The sequence below is a fragment of the Tupaia chinensis genome, unplaced genomic scaffold (genome assembly GCF_000334495.1).
Source record: "Tupaia chinensis unplaced genomic scaffold, TupChi_1.0 Scaffold000013_1, whole genome shotgun sequence".
NCBI classification, from domain to species: Eukaryota; Metazoa; Chordata; class Mammalia; order Scandentia; family Tupaiidae; genus Tupaia; species Tupaia belangeri.
Window position 1 is genome coordinate 1,574,433 of NW_006159443.1, and position 16,509 is coordinate 1,590,941.

General features: G+C 33.4%; 1 protein-coding gene across 1 annotated transcript in view; it reads left to right on the forward strand.

The window, feature by feature from the left end:
• Positions 1-16,509, forward strand: part of MYCBP2 (MYC binding protein 2) — a gene marked incomplete at its 5' end in the record, with an annotated part of 292,519 nt that overhangs the window by 55,662 nt on the left and 220,348 nt on the right. The window contains 9 exon segments of the mRNA XM_027769695.1: positions 226-422; positions 2,251-2,493; positions 2,731-2,802; positions 4,835-4,931; positions 8,621-8,694; positions 8,839-8,977; positions 11,252-11,328; positions 12,128-12,359; positions 13,766-13,930. Of these exon segments, the coding sequence (XP_027625496.1) occupies positions 226-422; positions 2,251-2,493; positions 2,731-2,802; positions 4,835-4,931; positions 8,621-8,694; positions 8,839-8,977; positions 11,252-11,328; positions 12,128-12,359; positions 13,766-13,930 (1,296 nt within the window).

Sequence of the window (16,509 nt, forward strand, 5' to 3'; positions counted from 1 at the left end):
TTTATTTACAAAATTAAGGAGTTGAAATAATTGTTCTCTAAAGCCTTTTTTATATAAATATTTTAATTTGGGAGAAAATTAAATATAACCAGAAAGACTCTACTGCAGAGTGTTCTAGGTGCCTTAAATTTTGTTCAAATTGAGACTAGATATAAATAAGTCAATATATACATATAATGTTCTGCACATTGAGTGAATATAATTGAATACTATTTTTTCCCACAGAGTCTCTCTTCCAGCTCCTTTTAGAGATCACTGTTCGAAGTACTGGAATGAATGACAGCACAGGACAGTCCCTGACAGCACTGTCCTGTGCTTGCCTCTTTAGTCTGGTGGCTTCTTGGGGAGAAACAGGAAGGACTCTTCAGGCCATCTCTGCTATCCTCACCAACAATGGTAGCCATGCTTGCCAAACTATTCAGGTATTTTATATTTATAGCTGCTTAGAAATTTATAAGATGCCAAGTTGAATTTCATCTCAATTTTTGTTGGTTTTTTTTTTTTTTAGAGAGAGATTTTTGCTATGGGCTCATGCGCTCTCTGTAAAGGCAAAGAGACTGAGAGACTGAAAGCGGGAAATCACCTCCCAGAGGGGACGGCCACACTATGATCCCTTCTCCTCCATTCTCCTCTTGAGATTTTGGGTGTGCACACACGTACCTGGCATGAGTTTTAAGCCACCAGTCCGGGGACTTAAACCACAGTCGACTATGAGGGAGTCCAGTGATATAACCATTATGCCATCTGCTGGTCCCTGTATCTCAGTTCTTGCCAATAAGAATTTTCTGACTTTTCTTACTTGTTTTGTTAGTTGATCTTTTCAAGGTTCATAAATGATCTAAAGTACATGAATTTAACTACATTTGTGTTGAAGTCTGAGGAGTTAAAGATAATAAAATGAATTTTGGCAAAAACACTTAAATATTTAACTTGGTCTTTCCATTAATACCACAACCTTTTCTTTCTTTGTGTTATCTGGATCTTTGTCTTCCTCCTACATTTCTCTCCTTGCCTTTGATTTTCAGGTATAGAATTCTTTCTAATCGAATAGTTTTAAACTTCTTTATTAAAAGAAAAGGATATATTACCATCCTGCTATATTTTTGATTGGTTAATTATGATTTTTCATGAGCTAATTTATTTTTATTTTACTTTAGCTATGTATGTAACACTTTAAGCTTTTCAGATCTGATTACATAATAAAGGCCCTTTATCATTGATAATTTTGAGAAATAAAATCCTCCTTATAGGTAAACTTGATTTTAATTCTTTTAGAACGTTCTAGAAATTGAAAAAGATGGCCTTATGGCCCAGTTATGTACTCCTGTTTGGCCATTTGTGTGGCCATATAGTCCTTAATACTTTTTGAAATTTCTCTACTACAGTAGTTTTTTTGAGAAAAGATATTTCTTTTTCTTTTTTTAGTTTAGTTTTTATTTAATTGCAAGATAGTATGTGCACTTGCCAGAGAGAGAGAGAAGAAGAGAGAGAGCGAGAGAGACAACATGAAACCCTTAATGGGTGTAGTCATGCCATAGTCCTTTCCTCACCATTTTTCCATCCCATAAGGATTTGGGACTTGCACACGTGTTCACTGTGAATTCCAAAAGACAGTAATGGATTTTGGACATAGTGTATTTAAAATGATGACTGATATTTTATTTATTTATTTTATATTTCATTTCCTTTTTTATATTCAATCACATTATTTAGCTTACAAAGTGAATATTCCAACATGTCAACATTTCTCCCTAGTCTGTCGATAAACTATAAAATTATGTTCAACAGAGAAAGTGGAAGAATATGGAAGATTTACTGTTGAGTGAAGCAAGCCAGGCAATGAAGGAGAGACATTCTATGTCCCCACTTAATATATACCGAGTGTCCGCACTCTATGACAGAAACTGATTGACTAGAGGATATAGAAACACAGTAAATGGATGTGAATACCATATATAGTGTGTGTGAAAGAGTAAAGTCTGAGGAAGGACATTTAGAAGAAAAAGAGAGAGGCAAAGGATTAATGGGAGAAAGAAATGTGGTACTATCTGTTCAACGACTGAAATTCTACAGAAGTGATGTGACATGAGATTCTTAGATTAAGGAGGATCAGTTTGTTTAAGATTTGTTTCTAATAGACGAGCTTTTATTTGGTACTTTTTTTCTGGTAAGCTAAATATCTTTTACTTTGTTTTATGTTTGGAACATTTTAAAATGTTTTTTTTTTCTTTTTTCCTCTCTTTTGCATAGGTGCCAACAATACTAAACTCACTACAAAGAAGTGTACAGGCGGTGTTGGTGGGGAAGATTCAAATTCAAGACTGGTTTAGCAATGGCATTAAGAAAGCAGCTTTAATGCATAAATGGCCATTAAAAGAAATATCTGTCGATGAAGATGACCAGTGTCTACTTCAGAATGATGGATTTTTTCTTTATCTATTATGCAAAGATGGATTATACAAAATAGGCTCTGGATACAGTGGAACAGTTAGGGTAATATAATTCCTCACAGTTTTTAATATAGCAGAGTTATAACCGTAATAAGTTGTGTTATGTTTGTAGCTTCATTTTTAGAGTATTATCTAATTTTGATATATGTTACAATGTAATACTTCTTTGGATATCATTGAATATATGCATTTATTAAATGCATTCATCTCTTTGTATTGTTTATTTTTCATTTATTTTAGTTAAGAAATTGTTGCTAGACTAACTTTTGTTATTTTGCAGGGCCATATATACAATTCTACATCCCGTATTAGAAACAGAAAAGAAAAAAAGTCTTGGTTAGGGTATGCTCAGGTAGGACAATATCTATAATAAACGAAACCTTTCTTATGTTTTAAAATATGCATTGTGCTTAATCATTAAACAATATCACTTTTATTTAAACAAATGGTATATTTTCAATAATATTTTTTCAGTGTTATAGTGTATAAAGAACATTGGCTCAGAATTCATAAGAGGTTCAATTTTAGTTCTGGCCTTGCTTTTGCTAGCTCTGTGACTTAGGGCAACTCAGTTAACTTATTTGGTCTTCGGTTAATTTACCTGTAAAATGGGAATAAAAATGTCTTTCTTAGAGTTCTTGTTTAAGTAGCCGCTAAATAAGTATCAAAGACCACATTTATCATTAGCAAAATCTGAATTGGGAAAGTATCTGATCTAAAGCAGATGGCGGTTTTTGCTCCAACTCTTCATTCCTTTTTTAAATATTTTTCAAAATTATTATTCACATATTAAATTGCTATACATCATTTAGATTGTGATCAAACTCTTCATTCTCAATCTAGGTTCAGTAATTTCTAGGGAACAGTGTTTGAGTTAGCCAATAGACAGCCACCTTGCATGGAGGATCATCAAAAAATCAGAAAAAAAGAAAAAAAGTTAAGCTCATATTATTTCTCCAACGCCATGATCTCTCTGCCAACAAAGCCAGATGAATGTCAGGCTCTTACTACAGAAGCAATCAAACACATTACTCCTCCTCCCACCAAGAAAAAAGCAAATGAAGGATGGACAAAAGGAACTAGAAATATTCATTTCTACACTACCCCCATGTGAGAGACAAAACCCAAGTTCTATCGTGGAAGGATAGAATATTGTTCCCCTGTACAGCCACCTTACCAAACTATATCAGCTATTTGGAAGATTTTAAAATTAAATATTAAATGTCAGGTTAACTGCTCAGTAATTCTCTCTTAAAAACTTAATTGGCTTTGAAAGGTCTTACAGACTTTCTTTTGCCACCATAGTGTGTGTATTTTTGTTTTAGTCTTAGTTTTTTCTATAGGGCATATGTGTGTGTGTGTGTGTGTGTGTGTGTGTGTGTGTGTGTGTGTGTGTGTGTGTGTGTGAAAGAGAGAAAGAGACAGAGAGGGAGAGAAAGTGAGAAGTCACTCCCTGGGGGGATGATCATGCTGCAATCCCTATTTCTCCAGTCTCCTCTCAGGATTGTGGGTGTGCACACATACATGCCTGGTATGTTTTCCAATCCAACAGAGTGGGGACTCAAACACTTCAGTTGGCCATGTGGTATCCAGCTGCCTTAACTACCACACCACCATCTGGCCTACACTCCCACAGTGTTTTATCTAAGAAATAATACCATAGGCCCAACCGTGGAGGCACAGGCTGCTAAGAATGTTGTTGCTCCACAGACTGGGATTACATAGGAGGCCTGAGGTCAGTTCTTGGTCTAACCTAAGGGCCAAGTGTGGTGGCATGTAAACCGTAACCCCAGCGACTCAGGATGCTGAAGCAGGGTGGCAGCTCAAGGTTGGCTTGGGCAATAAAACATAGTGACAGCTTGTCTAAAACAGAGCCAAACATGGTGGCGGCTGGAAGGCTGAGGCAGGAGAATCATGACAGTGAGTCCCTGTCTTAAAAAAAAATGCCATGGAAAAAATATTAGATGACAGTATGTTTAATGGCACATCACTCATCTAAGACTATTACTTGATTGATTCTTAAATAGCAGCCTAAATATTTCAGTTACTTTTTCTTAAAATGCTTGTCAGCAGTGATCATTTATATTATTTACTTGTCAGGGTGTAACTATTTTGTACAAAATGTTAGTACTGTCCTGTTTTAGTACACTTCATATAAATATATCTGAGAATATGTGTTAAATTGATTTCCAGTAGTGAACAATTCCTCCTTTTTGTAAAGCGTACTCAATGTTCCTGTATTTTCAGTCTTTAATGCTTTTAGATATCAATATTGATATGTTATTGTACCTCAGAAAACCTGTAATATTGAGCTGTGTGGCTGCTTTTTCTGGTTAATTGACTATGAAAAAATATTGTAACACAGGAAAATTTTTTGTTATCAGGGTTATTTATTATATAGAGATGTGAATAACCACAGCATGACAGCCATAAGAATAAGCCCTGAAACACTGGAACAAGATGGTACTGTAATGTTACCAGGTATGTCTCAACTAGTCATTTTTCTCTTCACAAATGATTTTAATAACTGTGCATGTTAGTCTATTTATACATGTAAAGAATGATTAGCAAGGAGCAGAGCTTGCTTATAAGTGGATTTAAAATCTTGACTCACAGAACATCTTATAGCTGTACATAAAGTTAATACATTAGAGGACAATAGATAGCAGAAGTGTAATGAATTTTTGTATTTGTTTTCAAATTGTTGTCCATCTGTAGCCTAATCCATTACCCTCTCCCTGCCTAGATGTTTTCAGCTGCTGAATTCATAGGATGATGTTACTTTGTTGCTCTTAAAACCAGAATTCTGACTGTCTTATGACTTAGTACAAAGAATCCATTTATTTTTACTTAACAACAGTGCACTTTGGTTTTTCATTATTTTAAAGGGTATTCAGATAGAGAGTTTAGGGTAGGTCTTGATTTTTTTTTTTTTAATTCCATCATTTATGCTTTGTAGTAATGCTGTGATAAGACATTTGGACTTTAAAAATTCATTTGGCCTTAATTTTAAAGTTGTGCATATATGTTCATCACTCAAATCACTGCTGTGAGGTAGCAAATTTAAAATTTTGTGGAACAATGGGTAGATACATAAAATTCTCCACCATTAGGTCTTTGAATGTACTTTTGATAATTTCTAAAGTTATTTATATTAAATCTTGAATGTTTAATGTGGCTATCAATAATTTCATATTAAGCAGCAATACTGATCATCATTCATCTGAAAATGAGAGCTATCCTGAAGAACCAATTGAGAAGGATTATTGCTCTCAGGCTACTTGTTAAATAAAAACAAACAAACAAAATAACTTATATCTTAATCAAGCATTTATTTGAGCCTTGCTATCTGTACATATATGCAAAATAATGCATATGACATCATGTTAAAGTAAATTCAACATTTCCTGTTCATTTTATAATTGGATGTTTGAAAAACATGATTTAGTAAGTATCATTTTGCAAAAACTATCTATGTTTAGCTATTTCTACAAAAGTTTGTCTTTTTAAGTCTTGGGCTATGTCTTTGCTTCTAATAATAATAACAACAAAAATAATTTAAAAAACATTTTAATAGTAATTTCCACACTCCCTCCCCACATGAATATGTACATTAAAAGTAGTCCTATTTATTGTATAAAAATTACAGGAGAAAAAATGAATAAATTGACATTAATTACAACTCTATTCCTTATTTATAAACACTATTGATGTGTTGATAAATTTCCTTGTACTTTTCTTTTCCATATATGTACTTACTTTTGAAAATGATCATATGCTAAATACTACTTTTTTAACCTATTCCTTTCACTTAATATTCTGAATATATTTCTGCCATGAAATAGTCTTCCACAGCATAATTTTAATGTTAACAGAATATATTCTATTGATTAATATATTGAAATAGGAGCCTTCTCATTTTCTGCTATATAAATTACATTTTACTGAGCATTCCTGTCATTCTTTGTGCAAGTTATTTTAGGATTATACTATAGAAGAAAAATTCTGAAGTGACACATCCCCACAACAAATGGATACTAATGTAAAAGCATTTATTTCTCAGACACCTTGCTTTTTTAATTGAGATTGTGACTAGAGAGAGAATTTGAAAACCTTTACTCAAAGCTTTTTCATTTTTTCTATCATGAGAAAAAAATGAGTTGATAATGTCCTTTTTCAGTTTAAATTCTTCTGCATCATTTAACATATGAAATGCAACTTTTTAACAATACAAGCGTGGCTTTCTGTGTTTAATAAATATGTGCTATATTAATAGCAAAGAATGAATTGAATTTGCGAATGGTAGTCCCATACTGTATATCTTACAAACTGGCAGACATTACTTGATATATTCCTGAAGATACTGTCTTACGATATCACACCACGGACGAAGAAAAGAAAGAGAAAATCTTGAAATCGCATTGCAGGACGACTCAGCAATGAAGCCTGAAGAAGCCTGCTGTCTTTTTCCCATTCTTTGAGCTGGATTGCATTGTCTTCAATAGTACTTTTAGTTTTTCCTAGGTAGGGGCAATCTGATCTGTAACTTTTCCATCAAAGAGCAGAAGTGAATTGTCAGGTTTATACGTAGTAATGAATACCACGTTTAAAATTTATGTATATCAGGTAATTCCTCAAGCTTCATGTTCCAACTTGTCTTACAGTCTAGTTTATAAAAAAAAATCATATCAACCTAGTATTGATGGAATTAAAACATCCTTTCCCCCTCAATAATTGTCATTTTATTCTTTGTATCAGCTTACTTTTTGGATTGTATCCCCGTGTTTTATTCTCCATGTCTGGTGACAGGTTGCCTCAGATCATGAGGCTATTTTTGCTACTCTTCTTGCGCCGCTTCACTCCTCACCCCTGCATTTATCTGAAATTATAATGAGTTTTTCTTCTTTGCTTTTTAGTTTAAAATCTTACTGCTTAGAGCTTGAGAAGCATCTTTCTTGCGCCTCTTTGTATTCTGTACAGTGGACTAGGAACTCTTTCTTTCGATTTCTCCTCTCTTTGATTACCAAGTCTCTTGGGCTACCAGTGGGCCTTGTCTCCCAGTTTCTATTTCCAGTTTGTGATCACTGAATTCTCTATTTGGTAAGGGTCTGCCTGTGTTTTGCATATTTATAATAAGGAAGTATGCTAGTATGAAGCTCCTGGGGAAAGATATAGAGTAATCCAGCTAACGTGGGTGGGCTCCATGACTGCATTCCAAAAACAGAATTTTATATTTTATTGACTCAGGTGCAGCTAGAAATGAATGATTATTTATTATTTTGGTATTGTGATTAATGGAGAGATTCATCCTAGTTCTCTGCAGTTATTTTGGGAGATGTGTGTGTGCTTTTATACTTGCTTGCTAAACATTTGTTTCTCCAAAAGGATACAGTTTATACTTAAATGTTGATTTTGCTTGTAGTTTCATGTTATTTAGTAGCAGTCACTAACACATGTTCCAGTCGTCCTTCTATAATACTGGTATCCCTTGTTACAACTGAGCTTGTGCATAGTATTGACAAAATGAGCTATTCTACCCAGGATATGTTGGAAAAAAGAAGTATATACACATAAATTTGTGTGCCTTGTAGATAATGAACATTTACAAAGTTTACAGCACACTAAATACCAAAAGGTCTGGAGCTAGTCATTGAGTTTCTAAATGGGAAATGTATAACTAGTTTTGAATATCAACCATGTTATAAAACAAGGGATATCTGTAGTTGGACACCATAGACCTCAAATACAGAAGCTTTAGGTCTGTCTGTATTTTTCTGTGACACTAATGACTGATGTATGTCTGAGGGTAGAGTGTTGCCTACATTGCATGTGATTGTATTGAAATGATAACACTGTAGTTTGTTTATTATGGTGCATGTTTATTATTAAACTATATCTAATACTAATTCATTTTGAAATTAGGTGGGCTCTCAAGTCCTTGATTATGGAAGAATTGTAAATGTAAGCACACAATGTAATAAGTATTATTAGTTGAATTATATAGTGTCTGCTAATTTATAATTCTTTATTAAAAAGGGCAGTCTCCTTTGAGTTTAAGTTTATCCTTAATGCGTGGAGAACTCTCATTCTGCATCAACAGAGGAGTAAAGTCATGTTGTAAGGTATTTATTTATATTTGAATATAATTATTTTTTCTTCCTTTTGTACAGATTGCCACACTGAGGGTCAAAATATTTTATTCACTGATGGAGAATATATTAATCAGATAGCTGCTTCAAGAGATGTAAGTGCTCTGCATTATGAGTAACTGATATGAATAGAATCCCTTTCTTTTAAGTTAGTTGTTTTTAAATTAGATAGAAAGTAGAGCTTTAAAAGAAAGACCAATTTATCCAATGTAATACTGTGGATGTTGTATTTCTTTTAGGATGGGTTTGTTGTCAGAATATTTGCCACGAGCACGGAACCTGTGTTGCAACAAGAATTACAACTTAAACTGGCCAGAAAATGTTTACATGCCTGTGGTATATCACTATTTGATCTGGAAAAGGACTTGCATATAATAAGTAAGATGGCAAAATAAGCCATTTTCCCCATATTTTAGTTTTCAGTTTTTTTCTTTTAAAAACTAAAATTACGTTTTAAGCAGTTCTGCTTAGATTTTAGCATTGATTTTGTGTGTATTTCAATAAAGCACAATTTTGGGAGACAGCAGGAGATGTAGTGGTTAAGGTGCTGGACTCTTATATGACCAACTATAGTTCAAGTCCTGGACCCAGTGACTTGATACTCACCCCAGGCGTGTGTGCATGCATGACCAAAATCCTGAGCAGAGAATGGAGAAGGGATTGTGGCCTGGTCATCCTACCTGGGAGGTGATTTCTCACTTTCTGTCTCTCTGTCTCTCTAGAGAGCACATATACTCTATAGAAAAAAAAAAAAAAACAACCTCTAAAAAAAATCACAATTTTGAATGAATTTACTAAGTAATTAGGAAATAGTCCTTTAAAAAGAGTATGACATTTGAAAGCCTTTGTAAGGAAGTAGTAATTTTTCAACTTTCATTTTGAACAGAGCAAAAGAAAATAAATTTATATTTAATAAGAATCATGGATGGACAGTACAGGTGAACTCTTGTTTATATGCTCCATCTTCAATCAATCAATTTAAAATTTTGAAAATATAAATGTTACTTTAACAATAAAGATAGTTCTCTCATTGAAAACTTCTATGTACATTTGAATAGATAACCATAGAATAATCTTATATATTGTGAAAATGGTAATCGTCTGACAAACTGGCCCATGATCTTTCAGTTAGATACAGAAATACAGATATCCTAGAGTATTTCTTGGTCTTAGTATACACACTCTTGCAGTGTTGTAGTAATCTTTAGGATCACTAGTTGCCACCAATCTTAACTTTGCTTTGTCATGCTACTGTAGATGTCATAATGCCATTCTTTAACTTGTAGGGTTCTTTGTAAGAATCCCCTTTTTTGATAACTAACTCATTAAATGTAATAAATTTGACATTAATGCTTTATTATTCATAATTTAATTATGTAGTATTTTTATAATTATTTTAGTAGAGAAAATATTGAAATTAAGATCATAGATATTAAATTTCAAAAGCCTACAAACTAATTAGTGTTATAGTTTGCAAAGCCAAATAAAATCATAAAATGTATCATAGATAAAGTTATAATTATTCATAGTTTACAATTTGAAAAGGTGGGCAATGATCTGTGTGAGCGTGTGTATATGTATGTATTCAAAATTATAGAGTAGCTACTTAAAATGTTCCTCTCTATAAAGAAGCATGTTTGCAGAGAATCTGAAATATTTTAATTCAAATACCTGCATGGCATTGTATGAGCCTTAATCATTCTGTGTCAAGTTTCACCTTCTCAAGCTTTATGTTTGCTTGTGGCAAACTGGGCAATATAGATGTGAGGATTAAATGACACAAGATTCGTGAACGCTGTAATGACTATTACCTAATAGATGCTCAAAAATCTTTATTTACGCATTAACTTAAAAAATATTGCCCGGGACCAGTAGTTGGCATAATATCCATGTCGCTGGACTTCCATGTAGTCAACCGCGGTTCGAGTCCTGGACCTGGTGGCTTAAACTCATGCCAGGCTCATATACATGCCTGCCCAAAGATCCTGAGAGGAGAATGGAAAAGAAGGGATTGCGGCATGGCCATACCCTCCTGGGGGGTGATTTCTTGCTTTCTGTCTCTGTCTTTCTGGTGAGTACACATGCCCTATAGCAAAAGCCTCTATTTTAATTTTAAAAAAATATATTGCTGATGTTCTGAAAATATACTTATGGTTTACGTTTAAAAAATTAATTTGTTACTAGTTTTGAATTAGTTAAGAAAATTGTGATAACTTTTATCTTTCTTTAGAGTAGTGTGCCTATTAGTATTTCTTTTTATTCGGGCATATAATACATTTTGTCATCCCTATTCTATTTTTCTTTTTTAGGTTTTTGCCATAGGGCACCCATTTGCTTACTGGAAAGAGACAACAAGAAACAGTGAGAGGGAAAGTGAGAAGTCGCTCCCTGGGGGGCGGTGCCACCATGCCATAGTTCTTTCTCTTCCATTTTGCTCTCAGGATTTTGGGCATGCATGCACACAACAGAACTTGCACCACAGTCGCCCCTGTGAAAGTCTGGTGCCTTAACCACCATGCCACCTGCTTGTACCAGTCTTCCCTAGTTTTGAGTGTTATTAATTGAATTAACTTAATCACTAAAAATAGTGCACGTATATCTTGAATTATTTATATTATAAATGTAGTAGAATTTATTAGTCTTGTATTTTAGGTACAGGATTTGATGAGGAGTCAGCAGTTCTTGGTGCAGGACGAGAGTTTGCACTAATGAAAACAGCAAATGGAAAGGTAAATTACTGTTTATAGATTAAAATTAACATTCTCTATTTTTAAAAATAGTCCAATCTGTTGATTAGTTTATATAGTTTACATGTTTAGGCATAATCATACATGTTTAGGCATAATCAGTTTTTAAATTTTTATTTAAATTTTTTTATGTGTTAAAATTTTATTCATGTTATAATTAGTATTATGAAAGAAAATTGTGACATTTAATTATGAAACTAATTTTATTAATTTGGAGTAAATTCTCATTTTGTGTTTATTTTACTGAATTAATTAATTAATTATTATTTATTTTAAAAATTTGTAAATTTATTTAAGTATGTAGAAATATACAGATTACAAGTAGGGAAAAGAAGGCGCATGTATAAGTAAGTAATAGATTGTAGAGGTCAATCTATAGAGATAGAAGCTTCTATCTAATGGGTGCAAAGACAAAGTAAGATAAAAGAATGCTGAAAGTTGAAGTTGTTAGGCAAATCTAGCACTTTGCATGTTGATTTTTATAACTGGGAAAAGTAAATTGAGAATTTTCTGTTGTGAGATTAGAACATATTTATGGAAATAAATACAAATATGAAAAATTGTAAGTATCCTGAATACATATGTAAAAAACTATTATGAATTGTGTTCTTTTGGCAAAATAATACCTTGTTTAGTTCACAGAAATTGAAGAGTAAAAGAACAGTTTGGGTTCTTATATTTGTTTTTAATGAATAAAGAGGTTGTTTTCCTTCCTCATCTAAAACCTGGTACACTACTTCAAAAGGTTTAATTCCTTTTTGTTTTTTTTTTAATATGTAAGATATATTACACTGGCAAATACCAGAGTCTTGGAATCAAACAAGCCTTCCCTTCAGCAGGCAAATGGGTTGAGCTACCAACAGCAGGAAAATGGGTTGAGCTACCAATTACAAAATCTCCAAAGATAGTACACTTCTCAGTTGGACATGATGGCTCTCATGCCCTCTTAGTTGCGGAAGATGGAAGCATTTTCTTTACAGGTTCTGCTAGTAAAGGAGAAGATGGAGAGTCAAGTAAGTTGTCTGATCAACTTGGCATTTAGTAAAAATTATGTGAAATTTATTTGCATGTAGCATGTCAATTTCAATAACACCAGCCTTAACCTTGTTAGTAGAGAAATTTACATTGGGACCTATTGAAGGAATGATTATGGTATCCTATACAATAAAGAAATTGATTGCTGATTTCGTACTAGAGGTTCATATTCATGAATTTTTATGCTCTGAGAGTATGTGGCTATTGATCTGAGAATATGTTTATTCTGTTATGTCATTTGATATTTTTTTTAAAACTTATTTACTCCAATAGGTTATTTTAAGAAATTCAAAACTTTGGAAGGGATATATATTTCAGAATAAAGGTAAACTTGGTGTAACCTTGTTTAATAGTATCAATTACAGATTTTTCAGTGTAGTAGTGAAAAAGTAAACAGTTTTGTTTATCTCTTCTATTTTCTATTACTGTACAGAGTCCTCTAAAATGTCATTTTTCTCTTTTCGTAACTTTTCATAAACTTATATGTAGTAGTATATTGTAGTAGTATCTCATAGGGATTAGGTTTTAAAGTCAACATATGATAAAAATAATGTGAAAATGAAAGTACCTTGAAAAAAATCCCTTAAAATAACCATTAAGTCAGTTTTTTCTTCTGACTTTGAAGGACACTGTTCTTTCTTTGCTTAAGCACTAGACAAAATATGTGATGTACATATGTATTCGATCATATTATATGAAAAATGCCTAGTATCTTCAACCCCAACATGGCATTACATTTTTATTCTGAAAGGTATTTAGGATCTAGGGTCAACTGAGGAAATAGCAATTGATGTTTTCCATCTTTTGCTTATTTCAAGGATTTAGTTTTTGAAAGCAGAGGCTCCTTGAATCACTCACATTTAAATTTTTTCTCTCCTTCCACTTGTATATCTCCCTTCCTTGCAGTTTCTCACTAACTTAATAGATATATATTGAGTAAATGGAGAACTTATTTGACTTTCCAGGATGTAGTATAAGAATACATGAGTATGTTTATTTTGGTGTAAAAAATATTGGGGAAATCCAGACATAATTTTTTATAATTTTTTCCACGAACTTTTTGAAGACCCTTTTTAATGATAGAATAATGTTGATAATAGAAAAGCTAATCCAGAGATTGCCCCCACTACCACCATCAAAATTTGATAGAAGACTGGTGTTTCCCATTGTTAATTTCAGTGCACTGTGAAGATGGAGAATCTGTCAATGATAGTCTAAATATGAATTGACTCATTTAAATTAACATATGGGAAAATAAGAATAAAATGTGGCATAAATATAGAGTGTGTTTTTTTCTTGAGCTTTATATATAAGCCACTAATATTATTATCATTTATACCTAGATGTCTTAGATTAATTTTAATTGTGTGTATTTTTTTTTAAGCTAAGAGCAGACGGCAATCAAAACCTTATAAACCTAAAAAGATAATTAAGATGGAAGGAAAGATTGTGGTATATACAGCCTGCAATAATGGAAGTAGTTCTGTTATTTCTAAAGATGGAGAACTATACATGTTTGGAAAAGATGCCATTTATTCTGATAGTTCAAGTAAGTTTTAAAAAAAAATAGCTTAAATATCATGGGGGCTGCATGGTATTGCACCAGTAAGACATACTGCTCAACAAGGCAGTCTCACAATGGGAAGATTCCTAGTTCAAGTCCAGTAACCTCCCTTAGTATATCTGGCATGATCCAGGACTGGCTGAGACTGAAGGTGGACAGTGGCATGAAGACCCCTTTTAGGGGTACCTGCTCTCTTTTACTCACCCACAGAATAAGAAACTTTGGAAAAAAGGAAACCACAATTAGTGAAGTTTCTTATTGGAAGTTTAAGAGATTGTCTCACTCTGGGGAAATGACACATACAGAACGTTTGTAGCGTTTAATTACTAAGTTGAGATGTACCCAAGTGTTACATGAACTGGCTTAATGTAATACCTAGATTCTTAATTGACTGCAGTTGTCAGAATGAATCAAAATATTAGAGTGGATCTGTTTACCGCTTGACTTAGGCTGATAGAAATTTATGCATTTATTTAACATATATTTATTGAGCATTGCCTAAATGTAAGGGATTGCTGGACCAGACAGATAGGGTCTCTGCCATTTTGAACATCTGAGAGACAGTTGGGTATTATAGAATATGAATATTACAGAAGTGTGGCTTAAGAGTTATGAATATAGACTCACATCTTACCAACATTTGTAGTTGGGTAACAGTTTTTTTAACCTTTCAAAGCTTTCTTTTTGTTTTGCCACCTGCAAAAAAGGGGCTACTGATAGTACTTACTTCATATGGTTGTTATGAATATTGTAGGAGAAAATGCTGAAGAAATGCTTACCACGGAGCCCAGCACATGTAACATCTCAGTATATGTCAGCAGGTGCTGTTAATTATTATAAATACTACTATTGCATATACACACATCTTTCCAACTATTAAATACGGGAAGTGTACATTTTTGAGGGATAAGTAACAAAAAGATTTAAACTAGTACTGGAGGACTTCAATAAACTTAGGGGAAATGGAATTAAAATGTGAAATTTTTTGTGCAAAAAACTTTAAAATCCATGTGCAGTTGTTTTGTGATACACATTTTCAGTGAACTTTTTAAATACCCCTCATGAAAAACAAGGCCACCTTAAGGAAATAATATCTAAGTGATTAGTGTAGAACAGTTTTCTGAGGTGTGATAGAAGAGTAATATATTGTTTGTAACTTTAAAAAAAAATTTTGCCTAAGGGTGCATGTGCTGACAGGAGAGAGACTGAGAAATGGAGAGACAGACAAAGTGAGAAAGTCTTCCCCTGGCCTGCCTGGGGACATGAGATGGTCATGTCTCAATCCCTCCCCATTTCTCCCTCCTTTTGGGATTTTTAGGAACAAAAGCACATGTGCCAGGTATGTTTTCCAAGCTGCTGGGTCCAGACCCAAACTGCTCAGTCCGCTGTGGGGGATCCAGCTGCCTTAACCACCATGACACCAACTGGTCCTATTTGTAATTTAAACAGATACTTTTGAGGGTTTGTTTTACTTTGTTTTGTTTTTTTAAAGGTTTTTGCCATACAGCAAGTGTGCTGCTGGAGAGGAGACAGACAGAGACAATAAGAGGGAAAGTAAGAAATCACCTCCCAGGGGCATGGTCATGCCACAGTCCCTACTCCATGGGTATGCATGCACATATGCCCAGCATGATTTTCAAACCACAAGGACCATTACTTGAACTGTAGTTGAGTCCACCACCTTAACCACCATGCCACCTATTGGCTCCAATGCTTTTGAGTTTTTAGAAGGCCTTTTATTTTAATATACTTTGGAAAAATATTCAACAATCTTTGGTATTTACTATTAGTACTACTTGATAAAGGTTAACAGTGCTTCTGTCAATTTTGGTGCAGAAAATATCAAGAAGGTGATGCGAATGGCACTTGGATATGACAAGTGTAATGAAAGTAGTATGATGTGTAGGAACTAGCTGTTTACGAAGTTGTGGAAGGAAGGGTTCATTCTATGTCAAAATGGACTGAAAAATACTACTTTAGTTAGTCTTACAGGTTTCTGTCAAAAGAATTACCATTGCAGTGTATTATGGCAAATATTTTACTTCATTTTACTGAGTAAGTCAAAGCAGGTAAAGGAAATTACTGAAGGAGTAGTATGATGTGTAGGAACTAGCTGTTTATGTAGTTGTGGAAGGAAGGGTTCATTCTATGTCAAAATGGACTGAAAAATACTACTTTAGTTAGTCTTACAGGTTTCTGTCAAAAGAATTACCATTGCAGTGTATTATGGCAAATATTTTACTTCATTTTACTGAGTAAGTCAAAGCAGGTAAAGGAAATTACTGAAGGTATCTTTTGTGCTTTGACCAGAAAGTTTGAGAATTGCTGGTGCTTTTGAGTTCTGTTGAGGGGTTTTGACATTTAGATCAACCATTCAGGAGATACAAGCTTGTGGTAATGGTGCATTAAAATTCGTCCCAAGACTAGATGATAATATTTTAAGATTGATTGAAGCTATGTTACAAAGGTAATTTGGTGATACCCTGCCAGTCTTTTGGGTCACTCATTTTTCATCTTGATAAGTTATTTTGCCTCAAAAATAAAAAGTTCTGTGTTGATATAGT